We start from the raw sequence: 24387 nt of genomic DNA on the forward strand, positions 1-24387 counted from the left end.
GCTTCTGAGAGGAGGGCGCTGTTGTGTGGACTGTAGATACTCTTCCATGAGATAACACACGGAAGCAGAGGGGATCTCGTGTGTGTGTGTGTGTGTGTGTGTGTGTGTGTGTGTGTGTGTGTGTGTGGTAAGGATTGGGAATCTCTCAGGGATGCCCTGGGCTGACTCTAGGGTCAAAGACCATGAAGCCCCATCAAGCCAAGGCCTTAGCTACAAGTTTTGTCCCTTTTGGTTGGAGAAGAAGGTTCCCTCTAAGAGAATGGGGGAGCTTAATGGAAACATGCCAGGAAGGGCCAGCACTCTGTGCTTGGACTGGTGGGTCAGGTAGGCATGGAACTGCCAGACTGCAGCCCTGTAGCAGGGCCCTCCTCCTGGAGAGAAAGGCCCCTCACTGGCTCTTCATTATTTGCATAATCTGAAGAGTCCCCTTGCTTTGCTGCCCAGGAGGGACTGGCTGGCAGAGTTCCAGACCTCCCTGCCTAGCTTCACTCCTTTGGGATAAGTCACGGTTCTTTCCCTGGGCTCTGTGTCCCCAGTAACCCTTTCTCTCTCCTTCCCTGGACCCTTCACCTTCGCTCTCTAGGCATTTGCTGCTGAACAGGCACTTTCCCATCTCAGAGGGTAGGAACACACCAAGGTTAGCCCTGGCTCCTACAGCGGCATGTGCTTATGAGTAATCACTCCCGCACCTGCGCACAGGTTCCCAAGGCGATGTAGAGGTGTGATCAGTCTACTTCTAGCTGACCCCAAGCCATGCGCGTGCGCACACACACACACACACACACACACACACACACACACACACACACTGTAGCTCTCGGATGGCCAGAGGTCCAGGATCACTTAAGGGCTGGTGGCCAGGCCTGGTGGAACTAGCCTGCGGCACAGCAGCAGGAGAAAGGGGGGAGATGTGGGTGCATTTCAGCCTAACCTACTGCCTGCAGGAAGCATCTACTGCTGATGTTCCCAAGGCCCTGTCAGCTGAGGAGGTGGGCTTGGGAGGCAGTCTGAAGTTTGGCTTTGAACTGAAGAAGGTCACAAAGCCACCTGACAGCCAGCAGGACCCTGATAAGTCAGGAGACTGCCATGGAAGACGTTGTCCCGAGGGACCGCGGTGATACACACCCTGGATATACTGAATCCCCCTATTGAGACAGGGTCTCTCTACATAGCCCTGGCTGTCCTCAAACTCACAATGTAGACCAGGCTGGCTTTAATCTCACAGAGATCGGCCTGCCTCTGCCCTCCCAAATGATGGGACTAAAGGTGTGTGCCACCATACCAAACTGATCCTTTTTCTTCTTCTTCTTCTTCTTCTTCTTCTTCTTCTTCTTCTTCTTCTTCTTCTTCTTCTTCTTCTTCTTCTTTTTTTTAAAAAAAAAAAGGTATGTGTGTTTAGGCCAGAGACTGATGTCAGGTGTCTGCCCCACTTTTTTTTTTTTTTTTTTTAATCTTTTCATTTCTTGAGCCAGTCTCTTGCTGAGCCTCGAGTCTTAGGCTGACTGGCCAGCCACCTGTCCTTTGAGTCACCTGTTTCTGCTGCCTGATAATGGGGTTATAAGCCTACACGGCCGTGTCTGGCTTCTCCATAGATGCTGGAGATTTGAACCCATGTCCTCCCTCTCCCCGCCATCAGCTGAAGTCTTCCCTGGAAGACAGCTGAAGTGGAATGGCCCAGAAGAGGCGATTGACTTGTTCATTCACTGTTTACATGTGCATGTCTTCTGCTGGCCGCTGGTGCGGCCTGAGGCTTGGTATAGAATCCACCCCTGCCGCTCAATGTCTGGTTGCCTTTGGGCAAGCAGTCTGCTCCCTGCAAGCTTCAGCCCCCTGATTCCCAGTGGTTGGTGTGGTTGGGAGGATCACAGTGACGTCATGTCTTGCGTGTGCCTCGCCTTCTTGCCTTACCTGATGTCATCACGGAGGGGTGATGGTGCATGGAGTTTCTGGGCCTGCACCTGAATCTTTCCTGGTAGGGACACAAGGCTCAGTCCCCAAAGTAGGAAGAGAATTCTCTGACAGGATTCCTTCCCTCGCTTTGAACACCTGCTCTATCTTGTTATCACAGGAAATCCTGAGAGCGCTCCGGGGATTTCTGCCTACACACTCTACATCACTCCCTCTTCTGTCTGGGGAGTCCCTTCAGGAACCAAGCCTTCTTTCCCCTGGTGCCAGCCACCCAGAAAAGGAGATTCTTGCAGGGTGAATAGACCTAGGGCACTTAGCTACCCTTTCTATGTACTGGTGGGATGCTCTGCCTGGAAGAGGGTGTGTGGTGGAGGGCAGGGTCCCCAGACTAGGTACGGCCAGCCAGGGGGTCACAGAGCCTCTCCCTGATCTAACTGCTGCATTTAAGCTGGGTGCCACGTTCTGAGCTGATTCTCTCATAAAGCTTCATCGCCAAGCAAGGCAGACAGAGGGGGCTGCTGGCTTCCTTGACAATGGTACCCAGTAGCTGTGGGGAGCAGAAAGGACATTGAAATCTATGTCACAAGCTCACTTCTGGTCTCAGCTCTGCTCTGTCACTCTGAAGAGCCTTGGACAAATAACTGTCTTGTCTGAGACATGGAAGCACAGGCCAGGGATTTCTACACCCCATCAAGGCCCCGTCTTATGCCGCCATCTTTTGTTGGTGAGCTGTGTTGTGAGGTCCCAGGAGGGTCTCAGCCTTGCGACCCTCCAAACTTCACAGCCCAGAAACTTCTCTCCACTGAAGTCTGGGTACTCAGTCCTTGCCATGGCTCAGAGGGGCAAGGAAACTCGAGGAGGCCTCACCCTCCAGTCAGATAGGAGGAGAAAAGTATTACCAAGAAGTAGATGTAGGATTCAAATGCTGCCTAGATGTTGGGTAGTCCAGGGCGGGGCTGTGAGCTACGGCCCCTTTCAAATCTCGCCTGCTTTTGAGTGCTATGAACTAAGAATAGTTTTGTTTTATTTGTTTATCTTTTGAGTTGGGGTCTTATGTATGCCCATGCTATCCTGGAACTCACTAAATAGCCGGGGGCAACTTGAAATTCCAGTCCTCCTTTGTCTTGGCCTGTGCTACCATTTATAGTTTATGTAGTACAGGGATTGAACCCAGGGCCTCATGCATGCTAGGCAAGAACTTTGCCCACTGAACTATATCTGTAGGCCCCGTTTTGACTTTTCAAGACAGTGTCTTGCTGTGTAGCCCTGGCTGCCCTGGAACTTGCTGTGTAGACCAGGTTGGCCTTGAACTTGTGGCAATCTTCCTGTCTCTCATTCATGAGGCATGTACTACCACTCCAGGCCGAAGAGTAGCTTTTATATTTTTTTTAAGTGGTTGGGAAAAATTCAAAAGAAGAGAATAATATTTTATGGCATTTAAATCTGTAAAATTGAAATCTTAGTGTCTTTAAGTAAAAGTTTCCTAAAACACAGGACACTCATCCTTCACAAGGTTGGCATTGCAGGGCTGCAGCAGAGAGTGTAAGCCACAAGCCTGGGAATAGTGGCTGGCTGACTTTTTACAGGAAAACCTTGCTGACCCTTGCTCAAAGTAATCATACTGTTCTCTTGGCCTTGCACTAAATCATTCTGGAAACTCACGCTAAAAATACTTCTTATTTACAAAGAGGTATTGCTGTTTTCTTACTAGGTAAGCGTTAAGTGTTCAGTATGGAGATGTTAGAAGATGCAGATGAGGAGAAACGAAAACCACCCACAGCTCTAGAACCCAGCTGACCACTGATGGCATTTAGACCAATTGCCTGCTTTACGTCTGCTGCGATGGTGTTTATATGTACATGGCAGGGCGGGGGTGGGGGTTGGGGGGGCGCATCACACAGCTGCCCTTTTTACTTGAAAATGGCTCTCAACCTGGACTCATGGGAGACATTCAGCCAGAGGTTCCTGGTAGATAGCCGGCCCTTGCGTGCTGAGGCCCAGGGCTTGGGGGTTCTGGAGCTGTGGGTCTGAGAGTCACCAGCACGGGGGTTGGGGGTTGTGGTTTCCACCCCAGGAGAGGATGAGATCACCCAGGAAATCTATTGTAGAGAGGAAGAAGAGCAAAGAGCCAAAGAGGGAACTTGGAGCGTGCTGCCGTTCAGGGACAGGTGAGGAAGTGAGTTCACTAGACATGGGGGGAGGGGGGAAGGGAAGAAAGGGAGGAGGCCCAGGAGTTGAGGGCATGGGGGAGGGCCTGGAGCCGACCATGTGCTTGTGAGCCCAGGAAGTGGAAGGGAGCCCTCGAGGGGCATGTGCCCTGGATGCTGAGTGATACTGACAGGGATATTTAGAGAACAGTGGAACAGCCAGGGCCACCCAGAGGCTCTCTAGAGGAGGCATGGAGGAGTGGGAAATGGGCCCGGGTCAGGGTGGTCACCTGGGCCAGTCCCAAGGGGAGGCTGTGTGGAGTTCAAGAAGGAGAAAGGGTTGGTGTAATTACCCAAAGCCTGGGCTAGGCAGTAGAGCCTGGTGGTGTTTGTGGGAGTGTGACACACTGATGTTTGAGAGCAGCCCTACTCTTGATGGGAACAAGGGAGGTTAGAAGACAGGGACCCCTCAGAAGGTGGGTAGGGGTTAGCGTGGGCCAGGCTGGTGGGTGGGGGGTGGAGACTAAATAGGACTGTGGTTGAAAGCAGCCAGGAAATTCCCATCTACACACACTCCCTGCTCGTGGGACTACGAGGTCCCCCGAGACACGAGTGTTTAAAGGCCCCTGCAGTACACTGTGCTAAAGTTAGGCACGGAGACAAAACGTGAGATGTGATAGGCCACCGAGGAAAATCAAAGGGGCCTGAACTTGACATCTTATGTTTCTGCTGTTTGTTGTGATGATGGTGGTGGTGGTGTCTGCAGATGTGGAAGGAAGGGAAACAGATGCTCCTTTAGGATTTAAAGAAAACCCCAGATAAGGTTGCAGAATTTGGATTTGAAAAAAAAAAAATACACAGATTTATTTTTAGTTGTCTAATAAGAATTACTCATAGATTGAGGACAGGGTGATGTTTTGTTACATGTATCCATTGCGTAGTGATCAAATCTGGGTATTATCGTCACTTTGCGGTATGAAGGCTCCTCAGTCTTTTCTAGCTAGTTCTAGCCTCCATCCTGTGCACGACAGCAGGATTTACTTACCCTGCTCCAGCTCTGTCCTGCTGGCTCTCCCTTTTCCTACCGTCTGTCTGCCCCAGCCCCTGGTACCCATCGTTCTACTGTCCACTTCTACACGAGCAGCTTGCTGTTTGTGTCTGTGTCTTGTCTTACTGCACTGAAAAAGATCATACCCACTTGGTTCGTCATGGCATAAACAGCAAGGTTTCCTTCTTAACGGTTTCAGAGCAGTCCCGATTTTAAAATCCACGCATGTGCCCCAGACTTTCTTGGCTGTCGTATTTCATGGGCACCAAGAGCAATGTGTCAGTGAAGAGGTTCTTCAGGCAGAGTTCCCTTCCTGTGGGTATATACCCTAACAGCAGGATTGCTGGGTCACAGATTTGGGGAGGCGTCTGGGTGATGACCTTTAGGGTGGAGGGCCAAGGGGAGCAGGAGAGATAAAAGGGGGTTCTGAGTGGGAGCAGAGGAGACAGGAGATGGAGGCTGGGCCTGCCCTGCCCCTGCTCCAGGCTGTGGTGTGGTCATGTACTGGCTGCTTCTCAGGGAAGTGGCACTTTAGTTGAGTTTGGGAGTGGTTTTGCCAAGGGAAAGATTGAGGAAGGCCCTGTCAGCCCAGATAGATGGTTTGTTCTGTCGAGCAGGCCCAGAGTTGACAGAGGAAAGGAGGCAGTTTGTCCTAACTCATCACCAGGAAACCCAGAACCTCCTGGAAAATGACAGGTGGACCTTAACCAAGTACCCGGCCCATCCCTCTCGCACAAGAAAAAGCTATTAGATCCCATATGTGCAGAGGTCCCTGAGCTCCAGGAAGCCAAGAGGTACAGAGGGTGGATATCAGGAGGGCTGATACAGTGTCCACAAGGAGGGCTAGCTAGGAGTGGGGTTGTAGCCAGGTCTGTGTCTCATGGAGCACCTGCCCTGTGAGCCTCTGGTATACTCTGCCTGTGAGTGATGGGAGTCTAAAAAGAGGCCCCAGAACAGCACCAGCCCATAGCACAGCTCTGGAAGCAGCCAGATGCATTTGGTTCTTTTCACTGTCCGCCCACACTGGAACGCCTCCAACTTCGACGCTGTGTGACTTCCTGTGAGACTGTCTACTGGCCAGGAAGCTGTCCCTTCTGCCCCATCTTCCCATGCCCACTGCCACAGATGCAGATGAGGAGGGCTAGGGTATAACGGGAGCCTTGAGCCTAGCCTTTACATGTTCACCGATGGCTCTGGGCAGACCATGATCATGGGTGGTGTGATGAGTTAGCCCCAGCCCTTGTCTATGCACGGGCAAGCATGGGAAGTGAGCAGGTTCAGGTGCCCTGCCAGGTGTGCTAAAATGATATGGCTGGGGACCCCCACGTCCCAGGCTGGAGGAGATGTCAGAGGCACTGTGGGGAGAGGTCATACTTGACGTGCGCCTGGAGGGTGAGTAGCTGGTTCTCCCCTGGTCCCTGGCCCACCCATCACTACAATCCAGTTCCCTCTGAAGCCAAAGAGAGCCAAGGGAGAGAATTCAGTGTGTGTGTGGGGGGGGGGCTGTATAGCTTGTTCTAGGGTACCCAAGGAGAGAGCAGAGCCAGATGTGCCCTCCTATGGCCCTACCGAGGGGAAGATAAACCTAGCCACAGGTCTCTGGCTGCCTGAAAGAGGTAGGAAGGACGCCAGTCCCTGACTACACGTGGCAGTGGGTCCTGGAGCTCACAGTTGACCAAGGAGTCTAGTGCTTGTGTCTGTCTAAGAAGAAAGAAGCCTGAAGCTGCTGTGACCTGGGGGCCCAGCAGCCTCCTTAGTCACTTGTTTATTCCTTCTGAGGAGCTGCTGAGTCGAGGCACCGCTGTGTGTAAGGCAATAGGGCCACACAGTGAGTAAGGAGGGCCCTCTCCTTGTCCGGAAGGACATCAGGCCCAGTTCTGAGCACATGCAGGCTGTGCAGAGGGTGGCAAGAGAAAGCCTCTCATTTCACCTGGAGGCAGGATTTGCTTGTGTACAGCTTCCCCAGGTGGCGGCACCAAGGGGGGAAATGAGGAAGAACATTCCAGAAGGGTGCTGTGTGCAGAGCAGTGGGGTGTGAGGATGGCAGGGGGTGGTCAACCGAATGGGACCCTCCTGGAAGGGCTAAGAGCAGACCCTCAAGAAGACAAGATGTGGGCGGTGCACACCTTTGATCTCAGCACTCGGGAGGCAGAGGCAGGAGGATCTCTGTGAGTTCAGTGCCAGCCTGGTCTACAGAGTAAGGACTCCAGGACTACATAGAGAGACCCTGTCTCAAAAACACCACCAAAAGGAAAAGAGGAGGAGGAGAAGGAGAAGGAGGAAGAGGATGAGGAGGACGAGGAGGAGGAGGAGGACGAGGAGGAGGAGGAGGAGGAGGAGGAAGAGGAGGAGGAGGAAGAGGAGGAGGAGGCGGCAAGGGATCCAGACACCAGAGTCCTGTGTGCTGGACCCTGGAGTTTGGGCTTCCTGTGAAGGCTGTGCTCACTTGAGGGATGTTCAGCATGTCAGGGCGTCATGTTGGAAGGAAACATACGGAGGCGGAGCATAGGTGTCCATCACAGTTGGATTAGAGGCTAGGCATTACTTCTGCCAACAGGCAAGACTACAACACGGGTACCTTCCAGCTCACACTGCCAGGATGTGCACGTTCTCTGACACAGATGGGGAACTTTGGCGAGTGGGGCTCATGGCATGGCTGTCACCATGGGATCTTTCTGGTCAGAATGAGACACTGTGCACATCTGACCGCTGAGCTACATCCCAGCACCAAAGCCGGACAAAAGATGCTGCAGGGCCCAGAGCCCGACACTCGGCCTCCTGACCTGACTTCCTGTAGGTTTTGCCCAGCGTGGTCACAGAAGGCCTTCTCCTGCTTCCTGCATTCCAGAATCTGCAGGAATGTTCTCTGAGTTCAGTCACTGTCCACAGCATCTGTTCCTTGGTGCAGTGACTGCAGGCCTATCTGTCCTCCTCAGCTCTGGCCACCCTAAAGGACCCAGGACCACAGCCTTTCTTATCCAGCTGGGATAGGGTGTCAGGGAGGCAAGTTCCGGCTGCTGCCGTTGCCCCCAGGCAGCCAGGGCAGCCAGCTTCCCTGTGCCCCATCCTCCAGCAGGGTCAGGTGGCGGGCAGAGGATGATGGAATCTGCCAGCTCCCTGAAGTACAGCTCTCCCTGAAGGTGACTGTGTGTTGAGGCCCTGCTTATGACGTCTGCAAAGTTGGTCAGCTGTTACCTGCAGTTCTCGTTCAGTGGCTAGGTGCCTGAGATATGGACAGGGCAGGGGAAGCAGAGTGTTGGGGCGTCCCCAGATGTTGGTCTGCCTTGGGGACTGAGGGTCAGAGCCTCTGGGGCTTCGGAACGTGGGCAGCCCCTAATTATATCTTTCAGCTTCTGGCTGCAGACCCAGAGATGGATGCCAACACAAAGCCTCACCCCCAAATGCCGCACACGGAGTAGGTGTCCACACGTGGCTGCTGTCTGGTGCCAGCAAAGTACAGGAACCACAGTGCCCTGGTGTGGGGACAAGTCAGGCCCCACTGGAGGCAGGGCACCCAGCTGTCCTGGGTTGGGGCTGACAAAACGCAAGACCCAAAGCACATGTGTAAAGCCCGCTGGAGGCAGAGCCCTGTGGAGCAGGACTCGTGAGGCGGGAAGCCAGTCAGGAAGGCCCAGATCCCGACAATGCTTGGTGCAGGCTGGGTAACTGCAGTCCTGTCTAGGGGGGAGGCCCCGGAGTCCTGGAAGGTGTTCGCTGAGCGGATTCTCAGGGCTGGCCTCTGAAGTTAAGAAGAGATACTCACTCGACCCTTGGCTCCTACCCCTGTGTTCTGTCAACCTCCTCATCCTCCATGTTCTCCTGGCTAGAGTCCCAAGCTCAGGACAGGGGTAGGAGGTATCTGGGGTTGACCTGGGCCGGGAGACAACAGGCTAAGTGTACCCTCCCTCTGGACCATGGGCCTCTACAGCCGGTCTGAGCTACTGCATGGCGCTTGCTTCCTTTTAAGAGGGGTGTAAGAGCCTGTCCTCTGCTTGGCACGGCCCTGTGTGACCTGCAGAGTGGTCTGAGGAGGGGGCCCGCCTCCTCAAACATCGACTCCTCAGTGTACCCGAACTGCTTGTCCCTAGGGCCTGCCCTCTTCCCTGCTGGCGTCTGGGCCAGTGGGGAGACAGTGGGCGGGGCTGTGTGGTCAGGTTGAAGCAGCACCAGGAGCCAGGTGGGGCTGCGCTGATGTTGCCCAAGTGATGCCCGCTCACCCAGCCTCTCCGTTCAGAGGACATCTGGTATCAGAAACTTACCTGCTCCATCCAGCTCCTGGTCTTTCCACATAAACCTAAGTTCCCAGGACTCCCACCGCGCCCAGGGACTCCTCCCTGCTCTAACTGCTCAGCCACATGTCCTTGACTGCTTTCTTGCCCCACATAAAATCTACCCCACCCCACCCCCCATCCCCCCAGCCACTACTTCCCTCTCTCCACTGCTGCCGTGTTGGGTCCAGGCCACTGTCTCTCACCTGGGTTTCTACTGGAGCCGCCTGACAGGACTGCACAGTCTGGTGTTAGCATAGCAGCCAAAGGGAGTCCATTCAGACATCAGTGGGATCTTGCCACTCATGCTTAGGTTCTCAACACAGTAGCTGCTCTGCATCCCCCTGCCTCGAACTCCCTAGTACAGCTGAAAAGGCTAACACTCAGGTCCTGCCGCGCCCCCCCCCCCCCACATTCTACTCTGAACTACTTCTGAGGCTTTACCTTCTTACGAAGCCCTTCATTTTAATAATTTATTATTCTTATTTTATGTGCACTGGTGTTTTGCCTGCATGTATGTCTGTGTGAGGGTGTCGGATCCCCTGGAATTGGAGTCACAGACAGTTGTGGGCTGCCATGTTGTGAGGTGCTGGGAATCGAACCTGGGACTTCTGGAAGAGCAGCCAGTGCGCTTAACCACTGAGCCATCTCTCCAGCCCCAGGGAGCCCTTTCTGATCGCCCTGTTTAAACTCACGCCTCTTCCCCTGTCTCTCCTTCCCACTTGATTTTCCTTGGTTCGCTTGTTGCCCGCTACAACTCTGCCCATTTTCCTGGCTGTTTATCTCTTCACCCCCTCAGAAGGCACGAGGCCAGGCTGGAGTGTGGCTAGGCTGTAGGGTGCTTGCCTGACTGTTGACTGAGCTGGGAAGGAACAGCCTAGGTCTCAGGGAGGGGACAGGACTTCGGGGTGGGGGTGGGGGACCTCAGCTAGAGGGGAGGAGTGATGTGGTCACTGTCATGCGCTTGACAACCAGGAAATCAAATCGCTGCCTCCATTCGAGCAGGGCAGACCCTTCTTGCAGTCTGTGGATGCTGACTGAAGCGCTCCCTAAGCACCTGCCCCTTCCTTGCTGGCTCCCGGCTGGCCTGGGAGTCTGGCCTTTCTCGCGATATGCAGTGGCCCCTAGCAAAGCCTTCCTTTCCTCCAGGCCCGGCTCCTCCTCCCTTCCCCTGCGACACCCTTGTCTCTGGCACCAACAGGAAGTGCTGGCAGCTGGTGTGTGCCTAGGAGACAGAGGCTTACCTGGGCAGGAGGTGGGAGGCGGGCTGGCCAGGGTCTGCCTACCCAGCCCACAGCTCCAGAGGGGCCTCTGCTGCGACCTCCCCCACGCCACCCTGCTGGGTGGCACCCCTACACCACACTTCTCTTCCCCTGGCACCAGTTGCACGGGACAGACCCAGATGGCTCTTTGGCCTGGGGACAAAGGCCACACTGTGCCTGGCCCTGGGCGGGCCTGAGGCTGGGTCACACTGGGCCTTTCTGTCCCTAGTTGGGGACGAGGAGCAGACAGCACCAAGGTGACAGGCCCTTTTCCTGTCTCCCTTCCCCCTCAGCCCCCAAACACGAGGAGTTGATTCTCCCAAGGCAAGAGTGACAGAGCGTCTTATGTCTTGAGTTGGGGAACAACAAACCATTCACTGCCCTGACTGTCCTGTCACACCCAAGACCCTATTGGCTTCAATGCCCTAATTGTCCCTAGTAGAGAGAAGTAGCCACTCTCTGCTGTGGTCACCATTCCTGCTGCCTGCTCCATGTCACCATCAGGAAGTCCATCCTCACGTCTGACCTCGATTCCTCATGCTGCAGTGACAGCCATTTCCTCTTGGCCTCTTCTCCGGCAGAGAGAACAGCTGGTTGCTGTTGCTATGCAGTAGTCTAACAACACAGCTCAGGTCAAGCCTGGAGCCTAGAGCCTCGGTTCCATTCTGCATTTCCAGCCCTCCCTCCCTCCCTCTTCTGCCCTCCACTCCATCTAGGCCAGCTATTGGCTCTTTACTCCCCACTGAACCTAGAAAGAGCAGATGGGATTTCGGCTTGATCCTTGTCTTGAAGAAATTATCTGCCCTGAACAAAAACCAGGGTGTAAATCACAGCAGCTCCTGGGAGATCCCGAGCCAGCATCCCATCACACCATCCCATAAGCCCACACTGTGGGATGGCCTTATGGGAGAGTTGTTTTTGGACAGGGCTAGTCCATCTTGGTAGAGCTGAAATCACGAATAGCCAAGTGTATGTGTCCCCTGAATCCCTTGAGAGGCTTGACCATATCCCCTCAGGAAGCTATGGTGGTGCGCACACACCATTCCCCTTGGCTTGCTCCTGGAGCTTAGGAAGTCTCTATGTGTGGTCCCCAGCCATAGCAGCTCCCCTGTGGGGCTCCTGAAGCTGTGTCTGTCTCCCTCCTGCGTCCTCTGCAGCTCCAGTTCCAAGGGTTCCCCTCCTAGCCCAGATGGTAGATTGGAAGGGTGGGGTGACAGTCAGCCCTCACCTGAACCCCAGATACGGCCAACCTTGTCTTCCCATGTTGATTATTGGAGACCCTGTTTTAAATACATATCTTCTCTGCCTGTCTTGGAAAGACAGGCCTGCAATCCTAGCCCTTGAGAGACCGAGGCAGGAAGATTGGAAATCCAAATCTAGCCAGGGCTGCATCGAAATACCCATGGCCAAAGAAGAACGGGCTGGGACCATGGCTCAGTGGTTAAGAGGTCTTGCTGCTCTTCCAGAGGACCTGAGTTCAGTTCCTAGAGCGCATTTCAGGCAGCTCACAGATGTCTGAAATTTCAACTCTAGAGGACCCAACTCCCTCTTCTGCCCTCCCTAGGGGCACGTGCATACATGTGGCATATACATACAACATACACACACACACAAACACATACAAACACACACACACACACACACACACACACACACACACACGAATTTTTAAAAATCCTGAAGGCATTTTCCTTGCCTACCACTTGCAAGGCCCTGGGTTCAATCCCAAGCACTTTCCCAGGCCCTAGTTCCAGAAGCTGGTAGTTAGAATGTGTCCGATGTCCCTGGTCACCCTAGCATTCAGCTGGACAGCAGTGAACGTGTACACAGAGTGATCGCTGCCCTCTAGTCTTGCTGGGAATGAGTTACCAGGCCGGGCGTGTGGCGTGTCTGAGCCTTTTTGTCACTGGAGCCCATCTGTCCTGTCACCATCACAGAGCCTCTGTTGGGTCCTTTCAGCTGGATGCCACACACAAGGGCGTGTAGCAGGGTGGCTATCCTCTGGGAGCTTTCAGAGTTCTGCAGAAGGCAGGCCTGTGACGTCATACAGGCTGAGGCCATGTGGGAATCCAGGGTGGACCCAGGTGGGCAAGGCCATCCTGAACTGACACGATCTGCAAGCTTCTCAGCAGAAGAGGTCTCAACTGGCAGTGGCGGCCAGAGCCTTCTGTTTGGAAAGGCACAGGCCTGGGTCAGAGAGCCCGAGGGCCCAGCTCCGTAGTGGTAGGGGCAGCCAGGAGCATGGAGTGCCAGGGAGAGGACCTTTTCCAGGCTCACAGAGGATATGATCGTTAAGCAAAGCAAACATGTTACTGACCCATAATCCTTTAAACCAGGAGGATTCAGGAGGGGCCTGGTTGCCTTGGCAACTGGGTGCTGGCCTGCCGCAGGCCTGAGCATCCTCCAGAAGTGGGTTATAAGTAGGCCTAGGGAAGAGTGCAGATGGCCCCTCCCAAACAGGGGCCTCTGGTGCCTGCAGCCCATTGTAGCTGAAGGCAGTATGGGGCCTAGGAGGATGGCCATGTGCCTGTGCATGGGTGCTTTTGAAGCCTGCGGAGGGTGGGGCCTTCGGGCAAAGCGTGGTGGCCCACGCCTTTAATCCCAGCACTCAGGAGGCTGAGGCAGATGGATCTCTGTGAGCTTGAGGCCAGCCTGGTCTATATAACAAGTTCCAGGCCAGGCAGAAATACACAGTGAGACTCTGTCTCAAATAGAGATAAAGGAGAGAGGGAGGGAAGGAGGGAGGGAAGGAGGGAGGGAAAGAGGAAGGAGGGAGAGAGGGAAAGAGAGAACGGAGCATCCGTCTGTGGCAAGCAGCAGTATAACATTCGTGGTGCCATCCGGAGGTCAGAACTTAGAAGGCAATAGAACAGGGCGGCTCCCACTCCACTGTGTCCTCAGCCCAGGGCATCCAGGCCTGCTCAGAGGACTGAGGCGAGGGAGGGGCCAGCAGCTCCGGCTTCCCTTTTCCTGGGCTGCCTGAGTTTCCCACGCTGCTCCTGACTGGCATACTGAAGCCGGAGCCGAGGTTAGGCTGGGACATGCTCTCCCTTGATCTCCTCCCTGAGGATCCAGGATGAGAGAGGGGGACATTCTGGGATCCGTATCAGGTATCGTGGAGTTTGAAACCTATTGACAAGTGGGCACCAACCAGTTAGGCTCTTTCAGAAAGAGCCAATGGCCTGAGGGCCATCCAGTTCTGGTGTCCTGTCTCAGCGATCTCCAGACACCCCAGCGGAAGGCTGAATGTCTGCAGTGGCGTCTTGCAAACCTGTAGCTAGACCCTTGAGGCTGTGATGGCCGGGAAGGGAGTATTCATGGACGGAAAAGACACTGGAGGAAGGAACAGGGTTAGATCCCTGCCATCATAGAGCTCTGGTCGGGGTGACCGAAAGTGTGCCTGGCTCCCATGGGTCTAGAGTGGCCACATTGCCTCGTTCTCTCCTCTCTGTCCTAGGACTCACAACGGGCCCCTGCTGACCATGAACAAGATGAAGAACTTCAAGAGAAGGCTTTCCCTGTCCGTGCCCCGCCCAGAGACCATTGAGGAGTCCCTGGCTGAGTTCACCGAGCAGTTCAACCAGCTCCACACCCAGAGGAAGGAGGGTGAGGGTCAGGCCACCTCGCTCTTTCCCACCCAGACTCCCTGTGAGCCCTGCTGACTGGCCGCCCAGTACATGACGGGGTGGGGGGGTGGGGTGCCCTGGGCTGTGGACAGACCGCGGAGTGGGAGGGAAGAACCGACACCTGTCCTACTCAGACATGCTGCTCAGTCCTGTGGGCTGAAACCAAGCATGCTCTCCCCCACAGATGGCGGGGACGAGCCTGGGCACCTGTCCCCTGGCATGCAGTATCAACAACGACAGAGTCAGCGCCGCTTCTCCATGGAGGTGAGGGTGCCCCTCAGGCTCCACGGTCAGGCGCATCCTCAGCGGTAGACGTAGCAGGGTGGTTCCTGTAGAGTCAGTCTCCGAGGGCTCAAATTGGAGTAGGTTTTTGTGGGGATTCCGTGAGAATACATGCCAAGTGCTAGAACATTCCTGGCTAGACATTGACTGTTCTTATGACCCGGTTACCTATGCCAAGTGTAGGAGAAATATGCTTACAGAATTACGTTGTGAGGGTGTGAGACGTATGTTCTACAGTCAGTGCTACTGTGGCCCAGAGAGGGGAAGGAAGTTCCTAAAGGTCACACAGTAATCCTTGTAGGTTCACATATGTATACCCTTCAGGTAGCTGTGAGCCTGAGGCCACAGCCTGTGGCTTGGCCCTGCTCTACAGGGACAGATAAATCCAAGGTGAGAGGCACGGGCCTCCTGGGACCAACGCGGGTGTTCCCCTCCTATCTGCCACCTCAGGACCTCAACAAGAGGCTCTCCCTGCCCATGGATATCCGCCTGCCCCAGGAATTCCTGCAGAAGCTACAGCTGGAGAACCCAGGGCTGCCCAAGCCACTCACCCGAATGTCCCGTCGTGCCTCCCTGGTGAGCCCAAGGAGGGTCAGCGTTTGCTGAGCGGGAGACACCAGTGTGGGTAGAGCGTTACCGGCCTTGTTCACCCCAGCTGAGGACGACAGTGATTTCCAGAAAGATTCCTGTGGCCTTGGCGCCACCTGCTGGCCTCTGTGGATTCCAGTAAACCGTCTCCTTGAGTCAGTGACTCACCTGGGTACCTAGGTAGACCCCAGGTTTCCCAGGTTAAGACCCGTAAACCAGTGTTGGGACTCATGTCTGTACTCCCAGCATTCCCTGGGAGGCTGATGCAGAAGGAGTTCCAAGAATTCAAGGCCAGCCTGGGCTACACAGTAAAACCGTGTCTCAAAAAAAAAAAACAAAACCCGGAGGAACCAGATAGGGTTCAGGTTGTGTTTCACTGTGCAGAGACGTGGTTCGAGACTCCCCCTGGCCTCACTGTTGTGGGCATGTGTTTCGTCATCCGCGTGTACACCCACAAGTTCACTAATGCACTAACGGGAACCAAGACTAGAGAGTTTCCACTTGCTCACCAGTGGTCTTTGGTGGAAAGAGATAGGCACGTTTCTGGAGTCAGTCACTACCGTGTGTTCAGGGGCTTGGAGAACACTGATTAGGGAAGCCTTTTCCTGGCTGAGGAGAAAAACAAAAAACTCAGCCATGGCCATCTATTCCTGCTGGAAGGCCCTGCAGTCTTTATATAGCACGCATATGTTATGGAATGCTTAATAAGAATGAAAGACCTCTCCAATAAAATAAAAAAAGACCGACCCATCAGATCAGCCATCATCACATGCTGTCAGGTCCCAGCTTCCTGTGAGGCGCTCCTGGGAGCCTCTCTGGTGAGTGGGTCTCGGAACTCTGACTTTTTAAGACACATCCTGTCCTGAGCCAGAAGAGATGAACTGAGGAGAGATGAACTGGGGTGGGGTCTGGAGTTAACTGCACACAGGGGAGGATGACAGGCGTGCCCCGGAGGAGTCAGTAACCTATTGAGCAAGAGAAGCCAGGCAGGCGGTGAGGTGGGTCCTGGGAAGGCAGTGCAGCTCAGTGTGTCCATCTGTGACTCATGGAGGAAGGAGCCGCCATTGAAGGGGTCCCTCACCTCTCATGAGGATGAAGGGAGAGGAGAAAAAGAAGGCTCTGAAGTTGTCCTCCTTGGATCCTCTCTGTACGGTGGATGTGTCACTTCTTCCCTCCTGAGGACCGGGAGGAAACGTGGGCTAGAAAGATCTCCTGGGGCTTTGAGTCTCACGGTCTCCCTGTCTCCTTCCCAGTCAGATATCGGCTTTGGGAAACTGGAAACATACGTGAAACTGGACAAACTGGGGGAGGTAAGGCCGGTGTGGTTCCGTCTGGGCAGCAGGTAGGATGGTTTTGACTCTCCTATGCCCCTCGCGGCTCCGGACAGAGTCACACTGTCTTGTCCAGGCAGCCTGGCGTAGCCTTCAACAGCTGTTGAAGTGACCCCTGATCTTGACGGAGGCCTAGAGGACAGAGCTCTCTGGACAGGACTTTCCTCTTTCAAGTAGCTATGGCCTGGATTCGAACCCCAATTCCACCATTTTCTAGCTCCATGACCGTGGCATGTCCCAGGACCTCTCTTCTTGCCTCAGTTTCATTCTCTGTCAAAGGATGAAAGTAGTTCTTTTACCGTTGGGGGGATTGTAGAGTCCCAGAGGAAGCTTGTGTACACGTTCCTGGTGCCTGGCACATGGCAAGCGCCCTGTGGCTAAACTGCTTGTGGATCGCCATGTCAGGCTTTGTGGCCTGGAGTGGGTATAGGTTTGCGAAGAGGAAGAAGGCCCTGTCTTTCAAGAGCCATATGACCATGACCTAAGAGCAAGGCTGAGCTTAACAACAGAGGGGCAGCCAGCATGGGAAAAGAGGAATGGGCGGTCCGTTCCAACCAGGGAGTTAATAGGGAGATGTTAAGGAGAAGCAGACTTTGGAACCAACAGAATTTGGACAGAAGGAGTAGGGCTTGAATCCTAACTCACGCAGAAACGTAAGGGGTGGAGTTGGAAGGAGAGCAGGGGCAAGCTACTGCTGGGGCTGACGAGGGATGCTCCCTGTCCCAGGGTACCTATGCCACCGTCTTCAAGGGGCGCAGCAAGCTGACGGAGAACCTCGTGGCCCTGAAGGAGATCCGGCTGGAGCATGAGGAAGGGGCACCCTGTACTGCCATTCGAGAGGGTACAATGTCTGGGTCTGCACCCCGGGCGTCTGGGAGGAGGAGCTCAACAACCCACACCTGGTGGGAGCCTGGGTGGAGGGCCATTGCTGGCCCCAGGAAGGGATAGTGGGAGGTACTGGTGGGCCTGGGGACCCAGGTGGGCCTGTCTCCCCAGTGTCTCTGCTGAAGGACCTGAAACACGCCAATATTGTGACCCTGCATGACCTCATTCACACAGATCGGTCCCTCACCCTGGTGTTTGAGTACCTGGTGAGCTGGCCTGGGGCTGGCAGCCTCTTCCCCTGTGGTGGGTGAAGTGGGGTAGGGAAGAAGAGGGAGAGAGGGACTGGGAGGGCTGGGGTGAGGGAAGGACCCAAGCCTTTGTTTGCCGGTTAAATTCCCATGTGAAGTAAGTGGGCCAAGGGTTCAGAGCTGGGGCCTTGGGCCGCCAGCAGGCATGGGTCCAGACTGAAGAGGGCTTCCTTTCAGCCTGGGTCCAGACCACTGACTGGCCAGGCAGGGGGCAGGACTGACCCTGACTGTCTGTTCCAGGACAGTGACCTGAAACAGTATCTAGACCACTGTGGAAACCTCATGAACATGCACAATGTCAAGGTGAGGGCCTCTAAGGTAGGGGCCTCAGCATGGCCAGCCCAGGGCATCATCTGTCATCAGGCCCAGTGTGGGATGCTCCTCTTGGCACCAGCTGCTGAGGTTGCTCGGAGCCTCAAATACTGGAAGGGAGGGAAAGGCCACTCGGCTAGTCTAGAAGCCATCCTGAGCATCCCAGCCAAGAACGGACGTACCCTCCACTCCTGACTAGCTACTGATACAGATCTGTCTCTTAACTCTGAGTATCAAGCATGCATGAGTTACCTGCGAGAGTGAAGGGAGGCTTCTGAGAAGCTAGGAGGATAAATGGCCAGCTCTGGTGATTAATAACCAAGCACATACATCCCCACCTATGGGACCCCTACTCACTATACTTTCGTACTTCACATCTGGAGACCTCACCAGCCCCCTCACGTTCCCTGCCTCCTCTCCATACCTGGCCTCTGCCTCCATATGTGATTCCCTGGTGTGTACAGGTCCCAGGTGGCCTGCAGGGTGGGCAACAGAACCAGGGAGCCTTCCTAGAGACTTGTGCTGATCCTCCATTCCTCTCCAGCCTGAGACAGAGGTGCAGGGTCTCCCACGTGGGACCTAACCCTGCCACACTTCTCGTTCCTCCTCTGTCTCCTCCAGATTTTCATGTTCCAGCTGCTCCGGGGTCTAGCCTACTGCCACCGCCGCAAGATCCTGCACCGAGACCTGAAGCCCCAGAACCTGCTCATCAATGATAGGGGCGAGCTGAAGCTGGCTGACTTTGGTGAGGCTGATGCCCGGGTCAGGGGTCAGGGTTGTCAAGTGGGTCTGACCCCTGGGGTACACAGCCTCCTCAGGATGTAGGGATTCTGAGGGGTACCTGAATACCTGGTTCTTCAGGACCCTTTAGCAGAGGTTCAGTGACTTGTCTGTTCCTAGGCCTGGCCCGGGCCAAATCAGTGCCTACAAAGACGTATTCCAATGAGGTGGTAACCCTCTGGTACAGGCCTCCAGATGTGCTGCTGGGATCCACAGAGTACTCCACCCCCATTGACATGTGGTGAGTGAGCAGAGCAGCAGAGGGGTGTAGGAAAGACTGTCCATACCTTTAGACTCTGCCCGGGAAGACCCCTGCTGCGCTGCCGTTAGAAAATTAAGTCTGAAATACATCAGGGTCTCTGAGCTTATAGACCTTCTAGTGCTGTACTTCTGAAATGCTTCCCCAGGGGTAGAGGTGGGAATTGCCAGAGGGTAGATGAGTCTTCCCCCAGAACATCTTGGAAGAGACATTCTATTTTATTGTTAATATCGACAAATATATGGTTTGGTGTCAAATGAAAACCACGAAAGCCAGACCAGGTTTCTGGCCGAGCCCAAGGCTCCCCAGAGTGTGAGAATATGCATCTGTCTTTCTGCCTAGCAGAATTAAGGGGACCCAGGGCTCACAGAGAGAGACTGTAGTGGGGAGTCTGGTTGGTTCTAGGAGCCTTTTTCAAGTCCCAGATGTGACCTCTCAGGCTTGTGTTAGGGTGTCATTGGAGGGGTGGTTGTGCTTCCTGTCCTCACCGTTGCCCTTGCCTCCCCAGGGGCGTGGGCTGCATACTCTATGAGATGGCTACCGGGAAGCCCCTCTTCCCAGGCTCCACCGTCAAGGAGGAATTACACCTCATCTTCCGTCTCCTGGGTTAGTTTCCGTCTGTACCCTCCACCTGGCCATCAGGGGGCGCCAGAACTCTGTCCACCCAGGAGCATGGAGGACTGGGCAGGGTGGGGACCAGCGAGCTTTGGCTACTACTCTTTGCTGTCTCCTTCAATGTTGCACCCTCGCCATGTTGGCCTCAGCCCTCCACTCAGACTTCCTACCGGTCCTGTGTCTCCAGGGACTCCTACAGAAGAGACCTGGCCGGGTGTGACGTCCCTCTCCGAGTTTCGAGCCTACAACTTCCCCCGGTACCTGCCGCAGCCGCTGCTCAGCCACGCTCCCAGGTAGTCCCTCGCCAGGCCCCTCGCTCCCCATTGTGATCTCCCTCCCAGAGGTTCAGGTCCCCAGCCTGCCCCTGGCTGCGCCTGTGCCAGCGCCTCCTCCTTGCAGGTTGGATACGGACGGCATCAACCTCCTGACCAGCCTCCTCCTGGTGAGTGTCCTCCCATCCTCCCCAGGGAGAGACAACCACAGACAGACAGGCCGCTAGCTCAGATACCACCTGTGACTCCAAAGTCCAACGGGGACGCTAGTCTCTGTGCTTGGCCCCCAAGGCCTGGTTGGGCATTTCCTGAGGACGGGAGGCTCAGTTTTCTCAACTGCATGATGACGGAGGATATCAGTTCGTCCTTGAGAAGATGCTGGGGATACACCGAGATTATGGGGAGGGCACAGCGCCTCCCTGGGAGCAAGCCCGGGATAAAGGGTAGTTGACTGCCGATGCTCACTCAGGTGATGGTTGTCATGGCCTTCTCGTGTATACCTATCCCAAGAGGCAGTCACTCTCCCATGAATCCCCGTTTCAGGTTTTCTCTGGTGTCTGAACCCTGGTATCCTAACTGAGGCTGCCTGGTTTGGGTCAGATGGGAGTTTCTCCCACCTTGGCTCTCTAACTTAGCACGGGAGTCCCGTTTTCTAGAAGGTTCTCCCGCAGGGCCCAAGAGCCTACCCTGTGCCTTTCAGTACGAATCCAAGAGTCGCATGTCAGCAGAGGCGGCCCTAAGTCACCCCTACTTCCTGTCTCTGGGAGAACGTGTACACCAGCTTGATGACAGTGAGTGTCGGGCTCAGGGCCGGCCAGAACAAGGGGAGGGGCAGCGGACACGGGTGGGGCTATAGCAGAGGCTGGACCCTCGGGTCCAGGTGAGTGGTCTCGGACACATGGCTTCCCCTTCACGGTTCTCATTTGGAGAACTGAGTCTGGACTAGAGGGTGCCTCGGTTCTGCGGATTTAGTGGAAGTGGGGTACAGGAGCAAGCAGAGTGGCTCCACCCAGGCCTCCCCCACCCTCTTCTCTTGCCCAGCCGCCTCCATCTTCTCCCTGAAAGAGATCCAGCTCCAAAAGGACCCGGGCTATCGTGGCCTGGCCTTCCAGCACCCAGGTAGGGCCATATGCTCTCCCTATACTCTGTTAGAAGTAGCCAAGCAGGCCACTTTTTCCCAGCGGGGGGGGGGGGGGGGAGGACACTCCTTTAAGAAAGAGATGGGCCCAGCAGTCTACCCTTGGGATGGGGAGTCAACACCCCCACATACATACCTTATGGGAGGTTCTTCCCTCACCTACCCCCACCCAGATGGAACACTGCCTTTTACAGAAGCCCTGGCAAGGGTGTGCCCTGTGCCTGGTGTGTTCTTTGTGAAGACCCTGAGCTCCTGGCCAGTCCAAACTTTGTCCTTAGCACAGCCAGTGGCCTTGGACTGACAGTGGTTCCCATGCATTGTCCCATACAATCTTTAAAACACCCTGTGGGGCTGGCACTCCAAATGTTCTCCGCTTCGGTAAACCCAGGCCCCTGGAAGTTAAGGCACAGTTCCACACAGCTCACGAGCACCAGAGACGAGACCTGAATCCCAGGGCCTGCCTGCCTGCCCTTGCTCACTGGATCGGAGCATGTGAAGGGCAAGTGCCCCTCTGATCCCCGTCCCCTTCCCCTGTTCCTTCCTGCCCCCCTCCGTTCTGCAGGGCGAGGGAAGAGCAGGCGGCAGAGCATCTTCTGAGTTACGTCCACCCTGCTGCAACTCACGGGGCGAGAGGCCACACGGAACATGGATTCAGGAAGTATGGGGCCTGTGTGGCCATCCGAGGGCTGAGCAATGAACGCCTGTGGCCAGTCTGGAGGACCACTTGGCAGCCCTGGTGGTAGCGGTCGCTTCCTTTTTCCTTGCTTGCCACACACCTCTGGGATGGCCTCTACCTGGACACCAACCCCTTTGCCGTCCACTCTGGGATGGGGCATGAGCTACTTCCCTGAGAGGAAGGGAGGGGCGAGGAGGGACCTGGGACCCCTTCCCGGCAGAGGTGCTGGGGGGAATCTGGGGACCCTGGGCTTGCCTGGCTCATCAGCTCGATAGACCCCTTTCTTGTCCTCTGGACACTCGCTTTACCTTCTTCTCCTCTGAGAACAAGGAAGAGTCCAGGCACAAGGCACCGGGACCCTGGAATTGTGCCAGTGTGTGTGCAAACCCCACCCAAAGGCAGACATCCCTAGAGCATCAAAAAAAAAAAAAAAAAGTATCCCCTCTTGTCACCATCCCCAACATGCATATGCTTGCCAGGAGCGCTGTACCCTCTGGCTTGAACCAAGGCTAAAAAAGCCCAGCATGCTGCCCATGTCCAGCTGCATCTGGAGGGGATCTGGGACTCCCAGCTGTACTCCTGCTGCCTCGGCCGTCCCCCTGCCCATCCCCCAGTCTGGAAAGGGTTGCCTTAAGCAGGCAGGTGGTAGAGTGTACACTGTTCTGGGAGCTCCGACCTAGCACCTCTGTCCTTTCCTCCCTAAGCCACTCCCACACACGGGTGTTATCAGCCCCGAGGGATGATAAGTCGACCCCGTCTCAGGGTCCTGAGGCTGGCACCCAGCTATGCAAGGTCACCCTGACACTGGTACCAAGGTGGCTTTGACTCTGTGGGGCTGGTGCAGCCTCTCCCCCATGCCCCGCCTCCTTCCTAGACCTGTCCACCTGGCCCTGGCACCAGCCTCCAGAGAGGCTGGTCCTGAGAGAAACTGTGCTGGCATTACAGCCTAACCTGGAGAAGGCACCCTTCCTCAGCACCCATCTCATCTTCCAGGGTCTCCAACACTTGGCTGAACTTGAAGGGCAAAGGCCAAGGGGAGGTCAAGCCCATGTTTCCTCCGCAGGCCCCACGCCCATCCCAACCCCTTGGAGCCTGGGTTCTGCCCCCCCCCTTTCCCCACTGACTGTGAATGTCCTGTGACTCAGAGCAAAGACAGAGAATATATTTAATTCATGTTGTACGGAAAGTGGTGAGCAGTCTCATTCAGAAAAGGTGACTAATAGAACCATACCAAAGTCAGAGGAGCTAAAGACTCAAGTGTCTGGGCTTGCCTATGCATACATACAAACCGGTGAAGAGAGTCTGGTCTGGGTACATCTCTGAACCTGCCCTGGGCTGGGGGGAGGGGGGATTTTGTAGCAGGATTACCTTCCCCGCTACGTCTGAGGCCATTTCAACTCTGGTAAAGCCTCCCAAAGGTCATGGGGTGAAGCAGAAAATGCATAGGTCTGGGCATCGGTGTTCTGTGTCCTGTCCTTAGCCCAGGGTGTGTCTATGAGGTGGGACCAGTGAGGATAGCCCAGAGAGAACCCTGAGGAAGAGCATGGGGTCTGGCTTCCGTGGATCACTCTGCTTTGCCAACACCACGTGGCTCCTTGGCTTCTTGAGACAGAAGGGCACAAAGATAAAAAGAGAATTGGCCCGGGGGTAGTGATGTACACCTTTAACCCCAGGACTGAGGGAGACAGGTGTGTGTGTGTGTGTGTGTGTGTGTGTGTGTGTGTGTGTGTGTGTGGAGAGAGAGAGAGAGAGAGAGAGAGAGAGAGAGAGAGAGAGAGAGAGAGAGAGAGAATGTGTGGTGAGTTGGTGTTGAGGTAGCCACGGCCAGGGCAGTGGCAAGCGCAGACCTTACTAGTTCTCGAACCCACTTCCTGCTGCTCTCAAATGCCTCCCTCAGATCTGGCCCTCCTTCCTGTCACACAGATCTTAAGTGCTGAGAACCCAGCTGTTTTCTAATCCACTGCTCAAATCTGCTCCAAGATCATCAGGATGCCAAGCCCTAAGGCAGGCCTCCTGATCTTTCTGTGTCTTTGAACTTGAGGGGGCTCCTGCTTCCTTGCCAAAGCCATGGAAGTTGGAGTAGGCCAGGACTTGGTCCTTGGCCCCACACCATTTCCCACACTGGTCCCCATCAGAGCATCAAAGTGCAGAACTTCTCGGGCAATAATTAGCACTTCCTATAAGGGAAAGGCCAGACAACACACAGGCTGAGCTCCAGGGAGAAGATGACTAGGACAGCCCATATACGAAGCTGCCTTCCCTGTGCCCACCTCCAATGCTTGGGTCCATCTTACCAAGTCTCCACCACAACCTTTCTCCCTGATCCCACATGCAAACACTGGAGTTCCCAGGGAGGAAGTGACTGGCCTCAGGTCACATAACAAATTAGAATCCCAAGTTTGTTAGGACCTGGGGGTGTGGCTCAGAGGTAGAGGCTCTGCCTACCATGTACCATGTACCCTGCGTTGTAGGGGCCCCCAAGTTCCATCCTCAGCACCAGGAAAAACAAGATCGGCAAAAAACGAATTCCAGAACTCCAGGTCTGTGTGCAGCCCAGCCCTCCTTGGTCTTTGAGGAGGGGAGAGGAGAGAGAAAGGGATCATGTAAACAGCGAGACCTGGGAAGCAGGTACAAGGAGGGCCTAGGAAGAAGATGCAGCTTCCTGGAGCAGCACCGTGGAGGCCAACATTTATCTCCCTGTGGGCCCACCATGAGCAGAAGCCCCTGCGTCTTCCGGAGCCT

The 24387-nt window shown here is 55.1% G+C and overlaps 1 protein-coding gene across 2 annotated transcripts in view; it reads left to right on the forward strand.

Moving 5' to 3' along the window:
- Positions 1–21939, forward strand: part of Cdk18 (cyclin dependent kinase 18) — a 30583-nt gene extending 8644 nt beyond the window's left edge. Inside the window, exons 2-16 of one of the 2 annotated variants that reach the window (XM_059280615.1) lie at positions 14091–14239; positions 14444–14523; positions 14992–15117; positions 16383–16439; positions 17187–17301; positions 17457–17551; positions 17834–17896; positions 18527–18650; positions 18806–18926; positions 19453–19550; positions 19747–19852; positions 19959–20001; positions 20532–20622; positions 20873–20950; positions 21532–21939. In XM_059280615.1, the coding sequence (XP_059136598.1) occupies positions 14116–14239; positions 14444–14523; positions 14992–15117; positions 16383–16439; positions 17187–17301; positions 17457–17551; positions 17834–17896; positions 18527–18650; positions 18806–18926; positions 19453–19550; positions 19747–19852; positions 19959–20001; positions 20532–20622; positions 20873–20950; positions 21532–21566 (1356 nt within the window). In that variant the 5' untranslated portion in view covers positions 14091–14115 and the 3' untranslated portion in view covers positions 21567–21939. Of the gene's footprint in view, positions 1–14090; positions 14240–14443; positions 14524–14991; positions 15118–16382; positions 16440–17186; positions 17302–17456; positions 17552–17833; positions 17897–18526; positions 18651–18805; positions 18927–19452; positions 19551–19746; positions 19853–19958; positions 20002–20531; positions 20623–20872; positions 20951–21531 lie in introns of those variants that run through there. The other variant, XR_009383214.1, reaches the window with a different exon arrangement.
- The last annotated feature ends 2448 nt before the right edge of the window (positions 21940–24387 follow it).

This window comes from Peromyscus eremicus, chromosome 15 (genome assembly GCF_949786415.1).
Source record: "Peromyscus eremicus chromosome 15, PerEre_H2_v1, whole genome shotgun sequence".
Classification (NCBI taxonomy): domain Eukaryota; kingdom Metazoa; phylum Chordata; class Mammalia; order Rodentia; family Cricetidae; genus Peromyscus; species Peromyscus eremicus.